The sequence below is a fragment of the Myotis myotis genome, unplaced genomic scaffold, assembly GCF_014108235.1.
Source record: "Myotis myotis isolate mMyoMyo1 unplaced genomic scaffold, mMyoMyo1.p scaffold_m19_p_18, whole genome shotgun sequence".
NCBI lineage: Eukaryota > Metazoa > Chordata > Mammalia > Chiroptera > Vespertilionidae > Myotis > Myotis myotis.
The window spans coordinates 37,444,450-37,470,814 of NW_023416322.1; the positions used below are offsets into that span (position 1 = coordinate 37,444,450).

At 42.8% G+C, this 26,365-nt stretch overlaps 1 protein-coding gene and 1 pseudogene across 4 annotated transcripts in view; both read right to left on the reverse strand.

Moving 5' to 3' along the window:
- Nucleotides 1-22,212, reverse strand: part of RBM15 (RNA binding motif protein 15) — a 31,376-nt gene extending 9,164 nt beyond the window's left edge. Inside the window, exons 1-3 of one of the 4 annotated variants that reach the window (XR_004973421.1) lie at nt 9,968-10,009; nt 6,433-6,589; nt 5,658-5,742 (exon numbers count right to left, since the gene is read on the reverse strand). Coding sequence is in view for 2 of the 4 variants with exons in the window: in XM_036344610.1 (XP_036200503.1) it covers nt 15,014-15,054; nt 19,319-22,178 (2,901 nt within the window). In the remaining 2 variants the exon portion in view is untranslated. Of the gene's footprint in view, nt 1-5,657; nt 5,743-6,432; nt 6,590-9,967; nt 12,771-13,498; nt 14,637-14,687; nt 15,060-19,318 lie in introns of those variants that run through there. The other 3 variants (XR_004973420.1, XM_036344610.1, XM_036344611.1) reach the window with 3 other exon arrangements.
- On the reverse strand, nt 11,878-12,022 carry LOC118673830 (annotated as a pseudogene).
- Nucleotides 22,213-26,365: the final 4,153 nt, after the last annotated feature.

The following is a 26,365-nucleotide window of genomic DNA, read 5'->3' on the forward strand; positions in this document are numbered from 1 at the left end:
TGTTGACACACTTCTAAGAATCCATAATCTGGAAATGCTACCACAAATCTGTATAGGGTTTCAAGAAAAGCAAAATAGTATATTGATTTCCAGTCTTGTCCCTCAAGAGATCCCTAGGGGACAAAAAGGAAAACAAATATTAGACTTTGGTTATGCCAGTGTGTTTGGAGTGGTAGACTGGTGAATAACTTTATTTCAACATCTAATACATACTAGTCACTGAGATAGGTACATTATATATATTGTCTTACTTTTAATCTTCAGCAGGTACTAAAATGCCCATTTTACAAATGAATAAGTGGATCAAGAAAGTACACACCCAGTAAGTGGTGGAGTCACAATTCAAACACACGGACACAAAACCCAATGCTTTTGTTAGGGGCAGAAACAGAATAGTGGGGGCTAGGTATAGTTATAAGAAATATTAATCACGCTCCCTTAATTGTGATCGTTCTGTTCTGATTAAAGAAAGCACATTCTAATCTGGCTGGGAGTTGTATGCCCTGGGCCCTGGGAGTTAACCTTTCAATGCGGTCCATTCTCCTTATCCTTATCCAAGAACTTCCTGGCCTCATGGAAAGGTTAACAATCTTGTTGCTGAAACAATGGCCTTTGCAACCTCCAGCATTGCCTGTAATCGGTAACCATTTTACCCATTCTGATTCCTTTTTGCCTACTTCCCCATGCCTGTAATACCCATGTATTCCTTTTGCATACATTCTTATTCCTCTTACCTACTTTGCCATGGAATCTTTGTCCTTCTACCCAATATAAGCAGCTGGTTCATGGGGGGGGGGGGGGAGGGGAGGAGGGAAGAGCAGATTTTCATGCATGACCTGCTGCTCTCCCATGCTGCCAGCAGTATTGGAATAAACACTCATATATGATTCAACGCTGCTCTGCTTAACTGGCTCAAGTAGAGACAGGCAGCCCGGACCCATTTCTTGTCCGGTTTCACTTTCTTTCCTCTCTAGATCACCCTGGCTTCTGGGCATTACCGTGAGTTTATGAAGCTAATTTAATCGAAAGCAGTTATCTTTTAATAAATTTGTCTAACTCAAATTGTTAGGGGCAAAAATAGAATACTGGGGACTAGCTATGGTTATGGGAAATATTAACCTTACTCTGTTAACCATGATTGCCTTGTGTTGGTTAAAGAAAGGGCATTCTGACCTGGCTGGGAGTTGTATGCCCCCAGGGCCTGGGAGTCAACCTTGGAACCATTCTCATTGGGAACGGCCTATTGTCGTGGGAAGATTAATAACCTTGTTGCCCAAACAATGGAGTCCCACCCTAGCCTCCTACTTCCCCATGCCTGTGGCCCCTACTTTCCCATGTAATCCTAGTCCTGCCCTATATAAGCAGCTGGTTTATGGGGCTTGCAGAGCAGATTTTTGTTGATGACCTACTTGTTCTCCCATACTGCCGGCAGTAAACGCTCATATATGATTCAACCCAGTCTCTGCTTAATTGGCTCAATGCCATACCATCACTGTTAAAGAATTTTCTATATACTGGTAGGTCATTAAATACTATTTCTAATACTAACCTATACTTTACAGTACTTTTAAATTTAAGTTCTTTCCCACCTATCACCTCATCATCATGTCAATCCTGTGAGGAAGCTGGAAATGTATCGTTATTTCTATGTTATAAATAAGGAACAAAAACAAATGAAAACCAAGTCATTTGCCTAAAGTCCTGGACAGAGCCAATTCTGAAACGTGATTACCAGTGCTCGTTAGATCATGGCCCTTGGTTTCTGTTCTTTAATGATTCTCTAGTTTAAAATTCAACAAAAGCAACAATTATACTTACGTGGACTAGTGGTAATTTTGTGATCTTTTCAAATAATCTAGGCATTGTGGATGAAAGGGGCCACATGCTAACCTAATAAACTCAGGGAAGGCCTGCGTGGCGGTCTTGCAAACTCAGAGACCTAAAGTAACCACAGAGGATGGTCTGAAATTAAACTTTAACTAAAAGCAGTTATGGTGGGTAGTTACATCCTAGGCCGGTATCTTCACTGACAAGGTCAACCTTTACCTTAACTGAGCCGATCTGTCTTTTTGCATCTATAATAACATACCCTTTGAAATGTCTAGGTAACTTGTAACTTCCCTTTTTCTGGACCCCTTGAAGTGAAGTATGGTAGCAACCATCTCAGGTAGAAACTGTAGTTTAACTCTAACCCTGCTGTTTGGCTTAACAATAGAAAAGTTATTTTGATTTTCTGAATAGTATACATCATCCCATTCGACTGAATGACTATCCCATTGATTGTTATCTTACTGGTTTTAGAAAGCACATTCTTCTGTACCTGGGAAACAGGACAGCACTATTATCCTAAATTGTCTTTTTTTTTTTTTTTTTTTTTTTAATCCTAAATTGTCTTAGTGGACACAGATAATGCGTTCCAGTTGACTCGGTATTCTCAAGACCAGGACAGCACAATTACTCTAAATTGCCTCGATGGCTCTAGATAATGAATTCCTGACAACTCAGTGGTCTTGAGACCCGAGGGCTCTAGATAATGTGTTTCTATCAACTCAGTGATCCGGAGACCCAAAACTGTAATTAACATGCTTAATTCTGCTTCTGTAAACTGCTTTTTTTGTGAACCAGGTTCCTCATTCCAAACCCTGGGATGTAATCAATACCTTTGTAATTTTTGCCTATATAAACCTGGTTTTTTGACCATCTTGTTACTATGAGATTTGGGAATGACCCCTCATAGTCCCAGATTGCAATAAATGTGACTCTTTAATTCGACTTCTTGAGGCGTCCTTCTGTGATTCGCGGGGTACATTACAACAGAAGCACAACCTAATATGCTGGGCCCCAGGACAGATACCACAAATTCCTTCATCATCATGTTCATTGTTCCTGCACCCACCTAAGTATGTGTCTATCATTTTACTTTTTATCCAATCCCAGGGGTTTCCCTACTTGCTCTCTCCTGCCTCTCTAGTCTATCACCAATGAATTTCTTGTAACTCACCTAAGTCCCTTCCCTTTGATTGCAAAGTATAAATACAGATGTAACTGGCCATTTTCCGGAGCATTATCTCAATTCATTGAGGTTCTGCTTCCCAGCATTTGTCTACAGTTTGGCTTAAATAAACTCACAAAAATTATTTACAGGTTTCCATGGTTTTTTACGTTAACAGTATATTAATATGATGCTATGTTTGCAAAAAGTTAGCTCCTTGCCCTAGCCGGTTTAGCTCAGTGGATAGAGCGTCAGCCTGCAGACTGAAGGGTCCCAGGTTCGATTCCGGTCAAGGGCACATGCCTGGGTTGTGGGCTCGATCCCTGTTTGGGGGCGTGCAGGAGGCAGCCGTTCAATGATTCTCTCTCATCATTAATGTTTCTATCTCTCTCTCCCTCTCCCTTCCTCTCTGAAATCAATAAAAATATATTTAAGAAAAGAAAACGAATGTCTAAATCTGAATGGCACCATTAAAAAAAATTTGAATAAATGTGCATAACGGTAAAATCGGCTGTTTCCATAGGAGAAAGAACAGACTATTAATATTGTATTTTAACTGTTTTAAAGAGAGACACAATACAAAACATGGACAGTGGTTTCTCTCCTACCTCAATATAAAACCAAAAGCTCAATATTTTTTAAAAACCTTGAGTAGTTTTGAAATGGACGACCAATAGGTCCTGCTGCCTGTCACTATTTGAGCCAATTAAGCAGAAATAGAGTTGAATCATTTATCAGCATTTATCCCAATAATGCTGGCAGTGTCGGAGAGCAGCAGGTCATCCACAAGAATCTACTCTACCCTCCGCCCCATACACCAGCTACTTATATCGGGTAGAAGGACAAAGATTGCATGGGGAAGTAGGCAAAAGGAGTAAGAATGGATATAATGGTTACCGGTCACAGGAAATGTGGGCAAGGGTTGCAAAGGGCAGGCACCTCTTTCCATGATAAAAGGCACTTCTCAGATAAGGAGGATGGACCCATTCCAGGTTAACTCCCAAGTCCCCAGGCAGGTACAACACTCAGCCAGGTTAGAATGTACTTTCTCTAATCAGAACACAACAGTTGTGGTTAACATAGCATGATTAATATTTCTACCCCTAACCATTTCTTAAGCCAGAACTAACTTATATGAGGCTTTCTGACTCCTATTTGCCTCACTTGGCTACATTTGCCACAAATACCTACCCAGAGTTGTCTTCACATTTATCACTTACTAGAGGCCTGATACACGAAATTCATGCATGGGTAGGGTCCCTAGGCCTAGCTGGCGATCAGGGCCGATCAGGTTCCCCGCCTCCCCTCCTCCCCCTGCCTTCTCACCTCCTCCTTCCCTCAGTACCCTGCCACTGGTCACCACCATGTTCCGCGCCACCCCCGATGGTCAGCGAAAGTCATAGTGAGCAATTGAACTCCCGGTCAAACTCCCAAGGGGACACTTTGCATATTAGTCTTTTATATATATAGATGGTCTTAACATATACAAATAAAAAAATAATGAAAGTCCTTGGAATCCACTTTTAAATAAATCAGTTTAAATGTATGTCTTATTTTTATGAGAGGTAAGCTGGCATTACCTAGTATTACTGAAACAAATATGACAATAATTTCTAAAACAGAACCTAATCTCTGGTACATTCTGATGGAAGCTAGTATATTGTGAAATCTCCAAAATGATCAATAACACCTAGAGAGGCCTTTTCAGGGATGCAGAGAATAAGCTAAGATCGGGTGACCAAGGTCTGGGTTTGGCTGATGATGAGGGAGCTCCTGGAACTCTGACTTCCAGTTTTAAAACCAGGATGAGTTAGCCACCCTGACACTAAGGATCAAAGAACCCCTTCTAGCCGAACCGGTTTGGCTCAATGGATAGAGCGTCGGCCTACGGACTGAAGGGTCCCGGGTTCGATTCCAGTCAAGGGCATGTACCTTGGTTGCGGGCACATCCCCCATGGGGGGTGTGCAGGAGGCAGCTGATCGATTTCTCTCATTGATGTTTCTAACTCTCTATCCCTCTCCCTTCCTCTCTGTAAAAAATCAATAAAATATATTAAAAAAAAAAAAAAAGAACCCCTTCCAGACAAAAACTAAATTTTTTCTAATCACCTTCCCTTCAAAAATCACAAATTCAATTCTATTTTTGCCTCATTCAAGCCACAGTGAGCAAAGAGAAATAAATAGAATACACAATAGCTAAGGAAGAGAGGTGTACATTTCTTGGTGAGAATCTATTTTCAGGCATTAACTTCTGAAGTGAAATTTTAAAAAGTGAATTCACTTTCCCTATTGAAAAACTTCCAACTTTCACTTCTTATGCTATTTTTACATAACTGACTATTTGAGTTGAAATAAAGCCAAAATGTCCCATTCTGTGGTTTGTGTCAACCAACATGAATGCTCATTTAGCAGGGAAAAGAGAAGTCTATAACAATCCCAGTATACTTGAGAGTAGCATGTCGGGATCAAGGAAATGAGAGAGTATGTTTTAAAGGACATGAGCTAATACTATCTTCCAATATCTCAAAACTAGTCAGTTTAGTGTAAATCATTTATATACACCAACCTGTAGATCAGAATTTTCACACTCGATTAAACAATTTCAAGCCTACATGCCCCAGCTATGCGCACAGCCCTCTGAAGCCACAGCAGTAAGATGACTCACCAATTGGCAGCTGTCTCAGATTCTACGAATAATGGGTGTCTGCCTGAATGAGAACAAATGTTTATGCCCAGCAGATGACCCCTTCCTGCTTGGATAAGAGAGAGAGAGGCTAAAAAACTGGTCAGTAGTACAGTACTTGTTATATAGTGTAAAGAATCAGACTTTGGCCCTAGCTGGTTTGCTCAGTGGATAGAGCTTCAGCCTGCGGACTGAGAGTTCCAGGTGTGATACCGGTCAAGGGCACATTCCCGGGTTGCCGGCTCGATCCCCACTGGGAGGCGTGCAAAAGGCAGCCAATCAATTTTCTCTCATCATTGATGTTTCTCTCTCTCCCTCTTCCTTACTCTCTGAAATCAATACAAATATATTAAAAAATAAGTCTGTTCCAAAGAAAAGACTTATAATTCATGCGGACCTTTAAAATGTCCTCTGTACATTTTTATATTCCAATGTTCACTTACTGAAAAGTACAACAGAATTAGATCTAAAAGGATAAAAATCAATTTTATGACCCCCTAAATTAGAAATAACTAAACATGCAAATTATACTGAGTTAACTGCTTCAAGAAACTTGAAGTCAGAGTCATGAGAAAAATAAATCCATATTTAAACCCTCCTGATATTTAATGACTTGATGTCAGTTTCCACTCAAGTGAAAATGAGTAGTTCATATTTAAGCTCTAGTTCCTTGATGGATATCTTTATGTGAAAACTGACACCATGCCACAGTTAATAAGATATGGGTTTATAAATATGGAGTTTAAAAGAAACTTACCCTTTCCCTTGTACAGCTCTGACTTCCAACCGTTTCTATAGAAACAGGAGGACAAGTGCCAATGCCAGAAGTCTGCCAATTAGAACTCATCTTTTAGTTGCTGAATAATAAAGCCATATCCCAAAGTCGGCTATAGGTTTTTGATTCTCAGTAGTTCCTAAAAAGAAACCCAGGAGGAAAAAAAGACATTTAAGCAATTACTGTACTTAGAAATGCTCTTAAAGTAGAGGAGGTAGATCCAATACCATATGTATTTTAAAAAATTATATTAGACCCTCAGATATCTCTAAACTTAAGAAGTAGCACACAGAAGCAAAAGTGTCTTTGAAGGTTCAAAATACCTTTAAACCAACACATTAAAGCAAAACCCACTCATGTATCACAGAAGTATTTTCAATCACCAAACTTTAAAGTTCAGATGAATTCATTCCTTTTGTAGAATGAATTTTCAGTGAGATTATAACACTGCAGAGGGTAAATTTCACAAATGAGATTTCTCAGGAGAAATAGGTAAGTCTCCACTAAAAACGAACCTCTCGGGTCTCAGGAGAAATCTGCAAGTCACCAATAAACCCTAGAAAAGGTTTCTAGAGATGCTGACAGTGCTGTGCTTGACAAAAAAAATCTCTATAAAACACATACATCAATTTAAAAACTGTGGGATGTGAGAATACTCTAGCTGCAGTGTTTCATTTGGTATCGACATGGTTGCTTGGCAAATGTATTTCAGTATCTTTAACCGTAAAAACGAACACATTAAAAATATCATTCCTGTGTCTGAATTGATATGTTGCAATTTGTTCTTTGAACATTCATACTGGACCACTCCTGTTAGCATATATGAATTTTAACATTTGTTATATTATTTGTTATTGTGAACTTTAAGATGAACTGAATTTAAATTGGATTTTTGATTCTTACTGCTATGTGAGAAAAATCAGTTCACTTATGAAGTTACTATATTAAAATTAAAACAGAAAGGTCATTAGGAACCACTCCTTAGTCCTGTCCATATCCATCTCCCCACTGAAAGCTCTAAACATACCTCAACCAAATTTTCTAAATTAGGAGACACCTATCATCAAACAGAGGCTCAAATAGCCTCATCTGTATCTATTAAAAGTACCATGTTCTATCTCATAATGAAAAGAGTGGTCTAGAACACAATAGGAAAGAAAAAAGACATAAACATAAAAAAATCAAGAACCACGTAGGAGGCAATAGTAACCCCTCCCCTGTCTTGGTGGCAGAGACCACTGGTCTCTGGTCGCCAGAAGCTCACCAAGAACACTTCTGTGCCTACTTTTCTTGTTGAAAAATCTTTTTAAAATTCTTTAAAGTAAATGTCACTGACTAATGCACAAATCTGAGAATCTTACTCACAAGCGATGAGTCTAATCATCTATTTTTATTACACAGAATATTTCTGTATCTACATCTTAAGCAGTGCTTCTCAAACTTTCAAGTACATACTAATCGCCTGGGGTTCTGGGTCCATTCAACAGGTTTGGGGTGAGGCTCTGCAATTCTGAATTTCTAACAAACTTCCAAGTGATGCTAATGCTGCCGGACCACACTCTTAATAGCAAGGATTGTAAAAGACTCAGCAATATACCTGCTGTACTGAACCTGTATGTTTAAGATTTGTTTCTGGAGCAATGGTTTTCAACCCTGGCTACATAGAAGTCACCTGGGGCACTGAAAACAAAACACATACTGGGAACTTGGCAGAGTCCCACTTGACCTAGATCAATTTTTTTTTTCATTTTATTTTATTTATTTCAGAGAGGAAGGGAGAGGGAGAGAGATAGAAACATCAATGAGGAGAGAGAATTATTGATCGGCTGCCTCCTGCACACCCCCCACTGGGGACTGAGCCCGCAATACAGGCATGTGCCCTTGACTGGAATCGAACCTGGGACCCTTCAGTCCGCAAGCCGCCGCTCTATCCACTGAGCCACACCAGCCAGGGCTAGATCAATTTTTTATGAAGCTCTGAGCAACTGTCCCAGCCATTGGTATTAAAAAGTTGACTCTAATGTGGAGCCAGGTTTAAGACCTCTGCTATATAGAACTCAGAAAAATTCTAATTAAGGTACCGAGTTTATTGAAGTGTTTCTGTACATAAGGAATATACACACACTAGATCAGCCGTGGGCAAACTACGGCCCGCGGGCCGGATTCAGCCAGTTTGAAATGAATAAAACTAAAAAAAAAAAAAAAAGACCGTACCCTTTTATGTAATGATGTTTACTTTGAATTTATATTAGTTCACACAAACACTCCATCCATGCTTTTGTTCCGGCCCTCTGGTCCAGTTTAAGAACCCATTGTGGCCCTCGAGTCAAAAAGTTTGCCCACCCCTGCACTAGATGCTTATCTTGAGAGCAAAGCAAAACTATTGTCAGTTTCTATTTGCTGAAATAAAAATTCTATGGGACAATTTTCCCAAGATGTCTTAAAATATGTATGTATATAGCACCTCAAAGTCTTAATTTTGCCCATGATCAAAGTTCTACTCTGAACATAAATGCATGAGGTCCTTTTCCTGGGTAAAGGGAAATCTGTTGGTCATCTGGAAAAAAGGTCAGATACCAATTCAGCACTTAAAAATTGCATGAGCATGTATTTGGTTTGCATAGGATGACAGCCATTCTACAGAAAGACCCTCTAAACTGACTTTTAGTAAGGAAGTTTGGTTTGATACCACTGGAGAAATGGCAAGTTATGAAATACAGAAAGCATGGTCCGTGTGTTATAGCAGAAATTAATGATGACTACATATGCCTACGGCTGAAACTGTCATGAGTCTGATGAAAGCAGAGAGTAAGAAATAACATGATGAGAAAATGAGGTACGAGAAGAAAGATGGCTCTGAAACCTCGAGGTGGCCAACAATTATGAACGTGAAGAAGAAATAAAATCTCTATTATGGTATTTAAATATGGGCCACTGCGGATCTCTGAAGAACACAGTCTTACAGAAAATCTGAAATGCTAATTTGTCTTTGAAGGAAATATTATCTTTGACTTGTAAATGTTTGAAGGAGTTCCTATTTTGAATTACCTATACTGGTTTATCTTCAATTTGTGTAGCTAATTAATTCTTCAAATATTTGGGCACCTATTATATGTCAGGCGTTATTCTCGATCTTGGGAATAATATAAGGAAATTTGTGTTACTTTCCTAGACAGGTAGTCAAATCTTGATCAAATCACATCACTCCTGCTAAAACCTCCAATAACTTTCCATTGCACTCAGCCCTTAGACTAAAATCCAAACCTTTTGTCCTTGGCAACAAGGCTCCAACATGGTTTACTATCTCCCTTCTTCCATCAGAAAGTAAGTTCAATGAGAAAAGAGAAACTTGCCTGTTTTCTTTACCAATATACTCCCCCAAGATCTAGAATAACGCCTGCTATAAAATAGGTAACTACATATTTAAAGAATTATGCCCTGACCCGTTTGGCTCAGTGGATAGTGTCAGCCTGCAGACTGAAAAGTCCCAGGTTCGATTCCGGTCAAGGGCATGTACCTTGGTTGCGGGCACATCCCCGGTAGGGGGTATGCAGGAGGTAGCTGATCGGTGTTTCTCTCTCATCGATGTTTCTAACTCTATCCGTCTCCCTTCCTCTCTGTAAAAAATCAATAAAATATATAAATACTTGAAGAATTAGCTACATTAATTGAAGACAACCCAGTATGCCTAATTCAAAATAGGAAATCTTTCAACTATTTACAAGTCAAAGATACACTCAACTTTACCTGTGATTCCATTGTCTCCATCCTATTGGTAACCTAGTTAGAAGGTAGTTGACAGGTGATGTTCATTCATGGAAAATAACTTACATGTGTACATACACATGCAATCCTAGAATCACCTGCAATTTTAATTTAAGTTAGACTATAGTCACGTTATTTTTAGATTAACATCTGCAAACTCAAGGATATCTCAATCAGGTCCTGGCTTTGTATCCCTTAGCCAAGTCACAAACTTTTCCGGTATCCCTTTAGCATATCATAAACTAAACAGTGGCCCTTCTTCAGACTGTTATAAGGCAAAATTAAATACTAAGCAAGATTGAATTCCTTGGAGAAATAATTATATGACTATAAAACTGTTATTTAAGTGACACTCTTAGTGATAAATTCCATGGCATTTGTCGTTTCATTCTGCTCGTCTCTGCAACAGCTTTAATTCATCATCTGGAAGTGCCTCGTTTCAGCTTCAGAGACAGAACACTATTCTGGCTCTCCTACCGGGGCCTCTTTCCCAGCACCATGTTCCCTTCCCATGTCTTAAATATGTACATACTTCAGCACTCCACTCTGTGGGCCAGTGTTGCTCAACATGCGGCCACTGACCATAGATTACAGCAGAATTTACCTGGGGAGCTTGTGAAAGAACAGACTCCTGGGCCATGCTGGCCCTAACAAATCCCAGAATGTCTGGGATTGCAGTCGAGGGCCTGTATGTTTCCCAAGAACTATGAATGTTGACACACTCTGTAGCTTGAAATCTATTGTCCATATGCTTAAGTTTAGAGCTTCAATCCCATCCCAGCCCGCAGAGGAGCGAACTGTGACAGTACAGTGACAATAAAGGCCTGGTTAGAATTCTGGTTCTATCACTTACTAGCTATCAGATTATGGTCTGTGGTGAGACATGAGACAATGTGTAATAGAACTTGGCAGAATGTTGGCCTGAAGGGGGTATTTGATAAATGAGTCCTATTATTAATACTATTACTTTTTATCAACATGTTTCAACTGGTTATGCATCCTCACTCCGTGCCCTCCTCAAACTGGCTTATCCTCAGGATTCTGTTTTTGATGACCCAACCATTTCACTCCTTTTCCAAGCTTCAGCCTGCATCTTTTCCATCAATCAACAGGCTGCTGGATTGTGATTCATGCTTGTCTGCCTGACATCTTAATCCCAACCTCCCTCCCCCATTCCACATCCTTCTCCAACTAACAAATTCTTTTGTAAGGCTTTTTATGACCATTCTAGCTTAAAGTAACCTTAAACTTCATCTACTCATTCATATACCCCTATCACCTGTGAAAATTCATTAGTAAACCAACTGAAATATTGTGACATCTCTCCTATAGTTGTTTTAAACTGTGAACTTTTCTCCTGATATTTAACTATTTACCTGTTTATGGTTATGTCACTTTACTTCAAGGTCATAATCTCTTCTTACTTGCTAAGAACAATCTTGTCTGAGGTTTGAAGGAATTTTGTTATTCAATAAATTCCTCTGCTAACAGTTTAAAACTAGGTTATAATTCAAGTTACTAAGTAAAAAGGTCTTTTAACCAGGGAAGCTTAAAGGGAGTAAGATGGGAGATGAAGGTGGTGGTCAGACAAGCCACGATCAGATATCCTATTGCAAAAAGAAAATAGATGTTATACAAGTCATAAGTACTAAAAAAATTTTTTTATGTGCCTCAGGCATGAAATAGCTCTGGCCACCGACACAGGCATCAAGCTAGGATGAACTAAGGACTGTACATCTGCTTTGCCCCTGACTGATATAAGAGCAACACCACCAATCAGGTGTCTCCTTGCCCATTGCCAGGGGGTTATAAGTACTAAATTTATTGCCTGAGTTAAACAACTTGGAAACAACAATATAACTTAACCTACCGAAGTGGCAATTTACAAAATCAAGGTTGATTTACCAAAGTCAGGGTAATCCCTATTTTCAATTTTAACACTCACAGCCAGGCTTCCCAACATGAGCACAAATCAATTCAGAGGTGTTCATGGAACTATTTCCTTTAGAGTAGAACCCTAAATTTAGATCATATGAAAGACATTGGGAAACCACACCAATATTTCAGAAGGGCGGTTTCCAATTTATAAAACCAGAAGCCTAGATCTAACAGTTGACCGAATTAATTTTTCTTTCCCAGTATAGCTGGCAATAAAACTTCTTGACTAATTTCAAAACTGTCATACTGTGGACCTTTCCATTTTGCATACAGTTTCATATACAAATAAGCAAATACCTTGGTGCAACATTTCTTCTAATTCCTGAGAGGAAGTCTGAGATCTTAGAAAGATACCAAATATGCAGAAATATGTAGAGTGTAACATAATCTTCCTCAAATCGCTATAGTAATTTAAAATACTTGTTTAATAACTGGAAAAATTACTTAATGGGCTTTCAGTATGAACTAGCCAGAGAAAGAAAATGCACTGGAAATTGACATTCCTAACAGGTATAAAAACCTTTAGACATGTAGGTAAGCGATCATTTAGCAAAGCTTTAGATGGCAGCCAATTCTTAAGCAGATGTTTAAAAACTCTTGTAAGACACATTGAGAACCTGAAAAAAACAAACAGAACACTTTTCCCCTTAAATTTCATTTTAAAAATTCTCAAATTTTTTCCCCATTTTAAATAAATCAAGAAAACCTAAATTGTATTATACATTAAACTATTGTGCTTGTGTTACGTCGCCAAACTCTCACTCTTGATTGATGTTGGGGAGAGGAGCTGCAAGGGTTCAGAAGCCTGGGAAGGCTAAATGGACCACGAAAATGATGTAATAGCCTTGTCAACATTGCCTATTCACTGCCCTGAAGTTGTAGTGGCCAAATTTTATAATTAATCTCTTTGTAGGACAAGGAAAAAAAAAACAAAACTAACCATTTTGGCTAAATTATCTATCATTCCTATTCTGATGGTACACATCTCTTTGTTGTTGTTGCTACATACTATAAGTTTGTTAACTTGGAGGTTTACAGCAGGAAATTCTTCCAGCACCAGTAAATCACCACTAAGGGTGAAGGTCATGGCTAATGGAAAATGTCAAAATTTTAACGGATATCAAGGCCCCAAATCCATAACCAAGAATTCAATGCTTTGGCTCCCACAACAATTTTGTTTTTTAAAAAAATGAAAATAGCAGAACAAAAGTTCTGGCCTGGAATTTTATAAATACAGTACTTTGGTGAAGAGGAGGTAGTGCCTGAAGATTTCCAGAGAAGCATACCCCCAACATTAAAATCCCTATTAATTATAATGCATTTTGACCTCTAAAAACCCTCTTACCTGTTTACAAGAGCTTATACAGCTGTTTGCCACTGGAACACCACCTTGCAGAGTATAAGCGTGGCATCCTTTGTTGGTAATCACCTGTTGCCTAAGTAATCATCATCCCGCATGGAGACAGACAGCACTAGGCTCTTCCATCCGAGGTTAAAATTCAAAACAAGCCCAACAAGCCTGCATGTCAAGGTGGTCTTCGTCTGCAACTAGTTAAGTTTACAACTGGCAACAACAATGGTGTCTGAAGCCAATGGTGCAGCATTGCTGGCTTCCTCTTGAACTCCAGCGTTGTCACTGTGCACCGAAGTCTCCTGCTGCAAACAGGGGAGTTGTTCTCCTGTACTGGGAACAGCTTCCAAAGCTCAGGACCCCCTGTGCAGGATAGTGCAGGAACTAAAGGCAAACACTTTTCCTCCTTAAGGATGCCTCCATTTTTTCCTCACAATCTGTACTACCAACCGAGGTGTCTGGGCCTGAGTGTGCGTTCGTACCTATGAAACCGTCACGGTGCATGCACATCCAAGGCATGTGGAACCACAGGTCAAATAAGGCCCAGATACCAAGTAACGGTTCTAATGACAAACGCTAGCTCTCAGGAACTCTTCATCCATTCAGAACTAAACCCATCACTGCATACCTCTGGTGAGAAGCCCCTGGAGACGGAGGAGCTCCTCAAATGTGTCAGGAAAGGCTTTATTAACATCATCATTAACATTTAAAAAGCAAACGGAGCATTCTCCTTCTTTTGGCAATTTGGTGCAAATGTTAAGTGCAAGATAAAGCAATTGCAAACTTTTCTTCAAATTAAAAATGAAACTAAGGCCAAACGTGACAGGTGAACAAAATAAATCAAAACTTAAATTTCAGCAACTCCGGCTCTTCAAACCAGCAAAGCCCCCGACTCGTGCACTGTGGTGAGGCTTACGGTGCTTGCCCCGGCTTCTTTCGTGCCAGCCAACAGCACCATTTCCTCATCAAGCTGAGGACCGAGAAGCAAATGGTCCCCTTCGCTGCAAACAAAGGGGGCACAGTAACACTAGTGGTCCTTCAGAATTGACACACCGCGGTAAGTCAGAGTGATGGTCTCCCTGCTTCTTGCTCAGGACATACAAGATCTGAGCAGCAGCAAGTAACGCCTCAGCTGCAAACAAAGGGGTCAAAGGTTTGCCGTCAATTCACTTCCAGGCAGAAAAACATTTTCCTCAAAAGAAACAATTTATTTAGAATAAAACAAAAGCAGCTCAACTGTGAGCGCACGTTTGAGTGACAGCTACTTTTAAGCTGTGTGAGCCATAAAAAGGGTTTTTCTTTACTTTTCCAGAAATCTTGTGTACACAGCACAAAGCAAGAGGTCATTTTTTTCCACTTAAAACACCGGCATTGGCATCACAATAGCAGATACACAACTTTAAGCTGCCATTTTAGTAAAATGCACAAATACTAAACAGATTAGCTTTCTTCCATCAAGAGGCCCATGTAAACTCCACATAAGCCACAACTTCTCTTCGAAAAGGTCCATTAGAGCTTTGATTTCCGTATCTTCATCCACTGTTCACCAGCTTTGCTTGCAGGAGGGAAAAAAAGGTTATTCAGTAAAAATGTTTACAATATTAAAAATATATATTTTTTCCCTATGCCATCATAGATGAACACATCGTTAACAAGCCCTTCCTGGATAGTCCACCTTGACCTCAAAAAGCACCAATAATACCCATTGGCACAAACCTTGAAACGAATTTACTGTATGAACAGACAAATAACAAGTAGAATAGGGTGGATTTTTTTTGAAAGACTGCAATTAAGTGAGGATTATAGGACTGAAAATATCCTTTGTACTCATGTAACTGAGTAAAACATATTGAAAAAAATTTCAGAAGACAGCAAGTTTATAATCAACCTATAATCAATATATTCTACATATAACTTAAAAAAAATGAAACTGTAAAAAGATGAAATTTAGTTAAACTTTTAGCCCCTCTATTTTCATTCTGTAATTTATATGGAGCAATACAGAACTGCTCCATTATTACAGAAAGGGGTCAAGATACAAAACCATTTAAAAATCCACCTTCATCTGTGTTACCAAAGACAGCAACTGTTACTTTAAGAAAACACTCACATAAACCCATTGCTAAACAGCCAAGAACACTTTAGGACTTTTACTTTTCAGTGCTGTTTAAATCACACACATAAAACTTTTTATTAAGATGGACAGCTCACTGTGGTGACCTGAAATCATTTTCTCCCCTTAGTGACATCACTATTACCAGAATGTTAACAGGGTCACATCCATGTCTCCTCTGCTTGTTCTAATACCTAACTTCTATCTCAAAACCATGCACTGTGGCAGAGACAGAAAAAAATGTGCAGAAATTCTCTCCAAAATTTCTTTTCACATGGAAAGTCATAAAGGCCCTCTTCTCAAGAGGATTTCCTAATTCTGTTACCACAGAGTTTTTGGTGAATGGTTCCAAACTGCAATTCAAGCTTTACCTATATAATGAGCAATTTCACTGTCTAAAAATAGTGGATTTAAAATAAAATAAAAAGGTAATGTCAGTGAAAACCTGCTCATAAGTTTTAAAGGAAACCTACAGTGTTTGACTCTGAAAGCAACGAACACACACCTTACTTTTACTCCTGTACCTCAAATGATCTAGTTAAGAAGGGCCAGAATATATTACCTTCAAAATGTGTCAAAAACTTATACAAGCCAGAGGATGGACATTTTAAGATGTAATCCTTAAAGGGAAGTCTATGCTCAGTTAAGAGTTAAAGTATACATCTTAAACCAGGAATTTAATTTTTTGTGTGGAAAACTCTTTCTACTAGTAAGAATCCCAGTTACAACCAACAAAATATTATAAAATTGGCTAGGAGCTGAAGGCTTAATTTCCCATAAACTTTGAAGTGGTGATCCAAAAGTCTTAATTAGCTCGATGTTTTCACCAGTAATACTTAATAAGTCATTAACTGATACACTGAAGAAATTTTCTTTCCATTCATTTGAACCGAATTCCAGAAACATCAACAAGTATTTTTTTTAAAGTATAAGAAATAGAAAAAAATTGGCTGTTACAAAGAACACCCAATGCTGAAATAATGAAATTCTGACCAATCAGCATCAGACCAGACAGTTTTAGACTTTTGCTTTCATTCCATTCTGAAGATATAAGTCAATATTTCACCAATATTATAAAACTGCACGAGAATGGGCATCACAAATAAGAGATTCATCTGAATGATGGCACTCTGTAGGTAAGCACCAAACAAAACGTAATTAGGTATTTACAATACATGTTTAGAAATGATATCAAGCCATTGTTCCTAAAACATTGAAACACAAATTTCCCAGATTTAACAAAAGCTGCAATGTCAAGTAAAAATTCACACAAACATGGAGCAAGAACACACACACACACACACAAAAAAAAAAGAGAGAGAGAGAGAGAGAGCACACACTTTGGATTATCATAAAATTAGATGTCATGGACTTCACTCCCTAAAGGAGCAAAATTATTGTCCAGCCATCTTATCACAAGATATTCAAAAGTTAATGGTTAGTGAGATTTAAACTGGAAAAATATATCTAGCCAAACTGTACTTTGACCCCATGTATGCACAGACTGCACACTTGCATTTGTTTCTGCAGAGGTGTCTATGCCATTTTACCTTGCTACACTTGGCCTTTTAAAAAGCAAAAAGCAGCCCAGCAGGCGTGGCTCAGTGGTTGAGTGCCGACCTCCTATGAACCAGGAGGTCATGGTTTGATTCCCCTATCAGGGCATGTCCCTGGTCAGGGTGCATGCCCAGGGTAGCAGGGTGGGTTCCCGGTGGTGGACATGCAGGAGGCAGGCAATCAATGATTCTCTCTCAACACTGTATTTTCCTCTCTCTCCCTCCCTCTCTGAAATCAATACAAATATATTAAAAAAAAAAGCAAAAAGCATCCAAAGCTTTAATTGTAGGGCTTTAGGTATTTTCCCTACTAACCAAGGGTGTTTGTGTTCATAGCCTAGTACTTTCCTTCCCTCAAAATGACTAGTTTTTCCAGTTTAAAAACAACAACAACAAAAAATCTCTAAACCTAAAAAGAATATTTATGAATGCATAATGAAAACCAAACAAAACAAAAGACACAGCAGTGGTGAGGCTTTCATGCTGACATGCATTAGAGACCTGTCATAATGAAAAATAAAAAAATTACATGACACTTCCCTGGGTTATTATTGGTGCTATTTTAAACTACCAGCTTTGATAACAGAAAGAAAACAGTTGGGTTCTGCCAGGCTTTCAATAAGTCACTTTCACAGAATAGAAACATGACCATGATCCAAAAGGTCCTAAAGTTTCTAATCATAATTAAATATCAAGGGCCTTAGCCAAAGTCCTCAGCATTTAAATTGGGGGCAGTGTGTATGTGTGTGGGGAGGGAGTTTTGGGGAGTGGGTATACTAATGACCTGAGAAACTAGACTTGGGGGCTAAGGAATAGATGGAAAAAAAAAAAAAGGCCTCAAAAATCATCCATTACTGTTAAGCAGCAAAAGCCCTTGTTAAGAACCAGAAGTCAATATAATCTTCAGCTTTGGAAAAAAACAAACAAACCGTGAATGTGGGTTATTTTGAATTAATTCCAGATGTCTGGGAAAATAAAACAATAAAAAAGGGTTTTCCTTACACTGACATTTTAATTCTCTGTGGTTGGACACCAGTGCAAATATTAAGCCCAAGATTTCAAAGATAGTCCAAACATTTTCCATAATGTAATGTCATCGCTACTGTTTAAATATGAAAAGAATACAAGCAAAATTTTAAGAGCATGTCAAAGGCATTTCAGAATGACTTTAAAAAATTCTGCAATCTAGACATGGCTGATTAATGCCCACAGAAACAAAAGATGACTTATGAGCCTGCAGACAACTCTTCTTTCTATTATTGAAATCAGGAATTTGAATGAATACAAAAACAAAAACTCATCTTTGATGAAAAACACTCGAGTTTTGAAATATGCACAATTAGAAATGTACCTGCTACACCTCTCTAAAAAAATCAGTAAAAACAACCCACACACCAATAACTGACCAAAGAATTCTGAGTTTAAAAGCACCTACTCACTTGCATACTAGTGTAAGCATAAGACATATGGTTTGTAACATACTCCTCAATTTTTACTGAACAGTTACAGCTACAAACCAAAAGTGCATATACGGGATACAGAACTCAAGAATTAATGATAAAAATGCATTATGTTAAAGCAAACTCTCTGGGAATAAACCGTATATTTTAAGAGAAATACTCAAATACCTGATTAAAACAATTACATAGCTATACAATTTACCAGCTTATACTTTTTGAGGTCCCTGATCAAAATTTTTCATACAAATAATATTTCTGGTACAGAAATTATTTACCTACATACCAATCAAGCCATTTTTAGGTGTATATCTTTATATAATCAATGGGCTTTTTCCTCCAGATTTTGACTTCAGAATTTTGGTTTTGTAACTTTGAGGATTTTTTTTTAAGCTCAAGGTTAAAAAAGAAAAAAAACCAAAGAGGAGGAAAAAAGTTACTCATAAGAGTGGGAACTGCTAATTAAAGTAAATCCATCTGCCTGCTACCTTCAGGACATTGCTTTCACTTAATAACTAAACTATCCTGACTTCTATAAGGTTTATAAAAATATAAAAAAGAAAAAGGCTACAACTAAACAACTAATTAAAAACAAAATTTCACCTAATGCTGTATCCCATTATACATCACAAAACAGGAACCATGTCAAAGTAGTAAATACAAGTTACACATGGACTTTAGGACGCACCACGGACAATGATCATGACCAGGTAATCTTCTTCAGATTTGGCCAGTGCCTTGGCAGGAGAATCCAGGAACTGCTGGGAGAACTCACAGGGTGGGAAGGCATGAAGGACCCCGGTGTTTTCCTTGTCTTTGTTGCCCCCCACGGGGAGGCTGATCACCCCAGCAGCCTGCTTTTGCTTTAAATAGGACACCAGGTTCCTTAGTGGCCTCTGAGTAGAGGTGGCAGTATCTGATGTGGCGGAGGAAGAGGATCTGCCGTCAGAACTTCCAGGCACAGCCAGAAGAATGGCATAACCATTGGGCCCTGCCACTTTGATGCGTCGAGTTACTTCATCCAACTTGGGCTGGTCCAAACGAAGACGCTGAGTGATCTTGAGCTGGGCAACTTTGCCTCCACTGGAGCCCTCCACGAGAAGACTACTAGCCACTTGGAGGTCGCCCTGCAACAGATGCATGTTGGAAGGAAAGTTGCTGTTCTTCAACAGAAGCATGCCCTGCCAGGCCAAACAGAGCTTGGGAGAGGCGGCTGCAGCAGGAGCTGTCCCACCATCCTGTTTCTGGGAAGGGGGCTTCAGCTTTGAAGAAACAGTGCTGGTGCTGGCTGCACTCCCATCAGACCGGTCTTCTTTTTTCAGAGGGCTTTTTCCCTCAGTGGGAGCAGCTGTCCGATGCTTCCTATCACGTTCAACTGATGCAGAGTTTTTGCGGTCTCGCTTGTCACCCTGGCTTTTCTCCAAACTACCTCGTCTGTCTTTGATTGGAGAGGGCCTTTCCAAGAGAAGAAGACGAGAAGATCGATCATTGTCACTGTTGTAGCGATCCCTGCTACTGCTCAAGTCTGGACTGCGATCAGGAGAAGGAACGCAGTGACGTTTCCGAGGACGGTCGCTCTCAGGGGACCTATCCAGATGCCGTCCCCCACTGTCCTCAGGCAGCCTTCGCTTCCTGGGCTGGTCTCTGCTGCTGGGCAGATCTCGATCACCTCTGTCCCGGTCCAAGGACCAGCCATCCCGCCTGCGATCCAGGCTATCCAGTGGCTCATAAGCAGGCACAGAAGTAGGGGCAGTCCGAGTGCTGCGTTCCCGGACCGGGGGCGGGGGTGGCACCCAATCAGAGTCAGTATAAAGGTCCCGATCACAATCTCTGTACAGTAAGGGTGGCGTCCTATCCCTCGCACCCCTCAAAGGGTCAGGTGCCCGATGTCCAAAAGCATCTGTCACCAAGTCATAATGAGTTAAGGGCAGAGGCTGCAGATACTGCTGGTGGTACCGATGTTCTGTGTCTGCAAAGTCTACTCTCAGGCGGCGATCTGGACCACCAAGTGGAAAGCCCCGCATATGGGTCCAGGCAGCATGAGCGGCATCTAGGCTTTCATACTGGATATAGGCCCAACTATCGCCTTTGCGGTAGTCTATGGTGCGTATGGTGCCAAATCGGTCAAATTCTCGTGCCAGGGCAGCAAGAGGCACCCAAGGTCCCAGGCCACCTACCCAGAGGCGGGTGGTGGGTGTAGCTTTACCATAACCGATTTTGATAGGATTCCGGATTATAATCTTGCCAGACATTGCTACTTTGGCTCGGTGAGACATGTCTAGGTTCTCAAATTTGAGAAAGCCGTAGGTACTGGTCTGGCCCCGAGAAGGCCTCTTGATGTCTACTTCTGTGATGACTCCGAAGCGATCAAAAGCCCTCCTTAGGTCGCTCTCGGTCACAGTGATGTCCAGGTTGCCCAGGAAAAGCGTCCTGTTAGCTCGCTGATCATCCTCCGGTGAGATCTCATCCACTTCTCTGAAAGGAGCAGCACCTGCTCCAGCGCCCACCCGGGGCTCGAGGTTGTAGGCCGGGCGCACTCTCTCATAGAACGGGTAGTCCCGCTCCCTCTCCAGGTCCCGGGGCAAGGGTGGCGGCGGCGGAGGGGGCAGGCGGCCAAGGGCCAACTGCTGCAATCGGTAGTCTCTGTATCCCAAGGCCGCCCCGCCGGGGGACAGTGATCTCTGGCCTCCACCCCCTCCGCCCGGGGCGTGCCGGTGGCCGCCGACCGAGGCCCCGACCACGCTGGAGGACGGCGGGTAAGAATCCTTGTCCAGGGGGGAGCGGCTGCGGCGCCGGCTCACGTACACGGCTTCTATCTTCAGGGGCCGGTCATAGAGCACCAGGCGGCCTCTGGCATGCTTGGCCGCCCGCGCGTCCTCTGACCGCCGGAAGTTCACAAAGGCGACGCGCTCGTCCCCGCCGCCAGAACCCGAGAGATGGCTGATTTTGACACTCACATCGCCGAAGCGTTTGAACTCGTGGAACAGCCCGTCCTCCACCGCTTCGTCACTCAGCTGGGACCCCAGCTCGCTGATCTTCAGGGTCTTGTACTCGCCGCCGTCAGCAGCGGAGGAGGCGGCCCCCGAGGAACGTGACTCCCCGCCTCCACCTCGGGAGCTGCTGCGCGACTCGCCCCCGCCCGAGGAATTTTTAGCGCTCGGGGAGCTGTAACTGTGCAAGCGGCTACTGGAGCTGCCCCCTCCCGTGTCATACTCGCGGCTGCCGCCTCGGCTGCTGGACTTGTCGAGATGGAGGCTGCGCCGCGACCCGCCGCCGCCGCCGTCGGTCTTACCGCTGCTGCTCCCATTGCTGCCGCCAGAGCCCCCTAACTTCTTGCTCCGCTCCCCACGGGAAGTCGAATCCTCACCACCACGGGAGCGCTTGGATTTGACTGGAGAGCGCTCTTTCCCCTTCATCGCTGCGGGTCGCCGGAGGTCGTCTCCGCGGAGCTGAAGAACCCGCCGCCCCGCGCTGGTTTCACACAGCGGAACCGCATGCCGCCATCTTGGGCTCCGCCGCTGCAAAGGATCCCGCCCCGCCGCCTCCATTGGCCAAGTAGCTCCCCTCTTCTACAGCCTCATTGGGAAAACTACTTGTCTGTCTTTACATCTCCCCGCGCTCCGGGAAGGCGCCCGCCCGGCCACTGTTATTGGTTTCCCAACGCCTCAGTCGGAGTACCTCATTGGCTACATTCATTGTCCATCTTAACGGTTCCTCGCGCCAGGCTGTAGCTCCGCCCCTCGCACTCTGTGGTCACCTGAGCCAAAGTCTGGAGGCGTTGATTGGACAAGAAGTGTGCCCTGTAACGGTACTTCTGGCTCCGGAAAGCAATGATCCCACCTCCTCATCCCTTTTATTGGTTTTCGACCCCGTCCTTTATTCCACTACTTGGAAGGTCGGGCCATCTTTTCTGGCGTTTTCTTCCCCTCAGAGGCCGCCTCACAGCGATCTCGCGCGAAAGAGCTCTCCCTCTTTCGATCCCTTTTTCCAACTCCTTTGGCGGCTGAGAGGAGTTTAAATCTGATTGGATGGTGCTGGGGACGTTGAATGGCTGAGGTAACTGTCAATCACTCGCTTAAAGGGGTAGGCCCACGTACTGAGGGAGTGGACTGAAGGTGAAAGAGTGGAACACGCGAGTGCTGTGCGACGTCACTGAGACGTCGCGAGATGGTGATCAGAATCCCGCCCCGCCTCTCCGGGCTTCGGGCGTTCTGCCCGCAAACACCGGTTCCGTCGGGGAGCGTACTCGGCTGTGCTTTGGCCGTGGGGGCGCGGGACTTTGGGCTCCCCACTTCCTACCTCCGGCTGCCGGGTCCGCACATCCTTCTGGAGGCCGCTCCCGGGGCGCCCAGCGGACACCATCTTAGTCCCTCTGGCCTCTGTGAGCAGCCAGGGAAAGCCCCACTCGCCATGCGCGCGAGAGCGCAGCCCCTGGAGCCCGCGGGGCAGGCCGCCGGGCGTTCACCGCGCTCCGGCCCTGGGTCACGCTAACGCCCGGGCGGGGCCGAGGTCGGCGCGGCTCCGGGTCCCGCAGCCGAGAAGCTGCGCGGCAGGGACGGGTCCTCGCCCCGGAGCCCGGCGCGCCCAGTTCCCGCCCCGGTGCCCGGGTAACCGCGGGGAGTGGCGGACGCCCTCGGCGGGCGTGGCTCTGGGCTTCCTGTTTTACGTTACGAGTTCACGTGGACCTGGGTTTTGTAGCCCCGTAACAGAGCTGTTTGTTTTTTATTGTCCCCCTCCCGCTAAATAATCGAGTGAAACCGACGCGCCAGGTGGCTGTGTCACCTGTTTTGTCCCCGGGGCTTCTTTTTTTTTTTTTTTTTTCTTCTGCACACACACACCTCCCCGGGGCTTCTTGCACATCCCGCCCGCCCCGCTGCTATGGTTTAGAATCCGGTGGCATCATCACCTTGGCGTCTGTAAATCCGCCTCTTTGGGCGCCCTCGGTCATTATGCGCTTCAAACCCCAACTTTCGTTCTTTCCAGGGACCTTGCTTGTGTCAGGCAGCAGAGCACCTGTGCGAGGTGCTGGAGACGCGGAGATCAGAGGTCAGGCGCAGCCTCGGCCGGCCGCTCACCCTCCGGCGAAGGGTGGTGGCCTGAGGTCATCACAGCCACGGGACTTTCTGCAGCCCCGCCGGGTGTCCTGCGGGCGAGCTCTGAGGATTCTTGTCCTGATCTCTCCGGCCACACCTCTCGGGGTCCAGTGTGGAGTGAAGAGTGTCAGATGTTTTTAAACACGACCTTCCTCAAGGTAGCAGTAATGTCCCCCAGACGGAAACCTAGACTTGAAAACTCCTGGGATTAGGGACTGCAAGCCCTCCTTAGCCATGCTTCTCGTTCTCAATAATCTTGAGGAAGGTGAAGATGTGGGCCTTCTGTCTTCATTAGCACGAAGAAGCTTGAAAGAAAAGCCCAATATATAAAAGCATAAAAATTCATGGTATTGTATATAGGACATACACATACTCGTTGTAGGAAAAGTAGCTGTTAAAACTTTATGAGGCACAGAACAAAGTATAGTATGCTACCCTTTGCATATATGTGCATATATTCTTATAGATTCATAGAAACTTCATTGAGAATCTTGGGAAATGGTTGCAAGAACATGCTGAAGAGAAGGCACCTCCTGCCTGGGTGGGAGAGGGACTCAACTTTTCATTGCATACGTCTTTGTATTATGAAGATGAAACCGGTTTTACCATGTGCATGCTGTTACTGTTTTATCTTTTTAATAGAAATTAACTTTAGCTTTCCTTAAAAAAGTTTTTATAGCCGGTTTGGCTCAATGGATGGAGCGTCAGCCTGCGGACTGAGGGGTCCTGGGTTCGATTGCGGTCAAAGGGCACATGCCCGGGTTGTGGGCTCGATCCCCAGTGTGGGGCCTGCGGGAGGCAAGCTGAACGATGACTCTCATCATTGATGTTTCTATCTCTCTCCATCTCCCTTCCTCTCTCTGAAATTAATAAAAAATATATTTTAAAAAAGTTTTTATGGAAAAACTAAAAAATATACAAATGTAGAATACTCTAAAGAACTCCTATGTGCCACCCAATTTCAACATTACCTCATCAACCTTAATTCATCTATACTCTCTTCCCAGTCTTGCCCCTCCTGATTATTTTGGTCCAGGTTTATCTGATATAGTTTCTGCCCCAGATATGGAATCAGGCATTTCTCCAAGGAGTTCTGGTTTCTTTTAGTGGGAAATGATATTTAAAGATAAAAATCTGGATGCTAGAGGATAAAAAACCGACAACGACCGATATACTATTTCTAAAAGCACAGAACATTCAGGAAAAATACATAGGAGGTTTTCATCTATTTCAACATTATATTAATACAACATGAAACCGAACTTAAGCCATTATCTGATTAGTTAAGGTAATAGCCAATGCGAATAAACCAGGCTCCAGGGTGACTACTTTTGGCCTACATGACCTGCTTACATGACTCACTGATGGAAGAAAAAGATAATGACCAGATCAGTACACATTCCCAAATCTCATGATAGGAGTGAGGGAGCCAAGGAGGGCGTTCAGGGAGCTGCTCCCAGGACGTGTGGGGGAGCCTTAGTGTCTGCTAGGCTTAGTGGCTTGCCACGTGAAACTCCAGTGAGCTTGACGGGCTACTGCCCATGCCTGGCTGCACCAGGAAGGCTTGCCTAAGGAGGACTGGTAAGTTCAATGGGTAAATAGGAAAGGCCTGGATGCCATTGTCAGTAACAGCCGAAATGCAGCCTGTGCCATGTGTGTGTCCGTGACAGAACTGAATAATGGCGTATGTTGATGCATACTGTAGTCAGAATAGTAAAAATTTTTTTCAGTTCCTTTGTGTTCTTTAACGTACAACGCTCCCTAGTAAGGTTGAATCAGCCTGTTTTCACACATGTGCGTTAGAGCTGAGGAGGGAAGTGACCCATGGTTTAGGGGGCCAGGACTTTGACCCCCTTTCCTGGTGTTGGTGATGGAGTTGTTGAGATCCAGCCCAAATTTTCATCTGATCTCCTTGTGATCTCTGCCAGATTTGTGATGGCAGCTGACCCGGGCAAGGAAGATCTTTTAGCGGCCATAAAACCAGAGTTAGGCTACCGACAGATTCCCTGGGCATCACAGCAGCATGTTGATCGCCTCCTAGTGCCTCATCAAAAACCAAGTGTGTTGCGGAAAAGCTGCCACCACTCATTTTGGGGTCAGTGCTGGCCCCTTGGAGCTGTACAACTCAAAGGCCCTAGAGGACTCAGCCCAGCAGGACAGTGGCCACAACTAGCTTTCTATATAAAGTGCTTTCTCACCTGGCCAGTGTGGCTCAGTGGTTGAGTTTCGACCTACGAACCAGAAGGTCAGGGTTTGGTTTCCTGGTCAGGGTGCATGCCCGGGGTTATGGGCTCGATCCCCAGTTGGGCATGTGCAGGAGGCAGCCGATCAATGATTCTCATCATTGATGTTTCTATCTATCCCTCTCCCTTCCTCTCTGAAGTCAATAAAAATATTTAAAATAAATAAAGTGCTTTCTCTATCTTCTTTAAATGTTTTGAATTGAAAAGGAAGAAGCAAGCCGAAACCGGTTTGGCTTAGTGGATAGAGCGTCGGCCTGCGGACTGAAAGGTCCCAGGTTCGATTCTGGTCAAGGGCATGTACCTGGGTTGCGGGCACTTCCCCAGTGGGGAGCGTGCAGGAGGCAGCTGATTGATGTTTCTCTCTCATAGATGTTTCTAACTCTCTATCTCTCTCCCTTC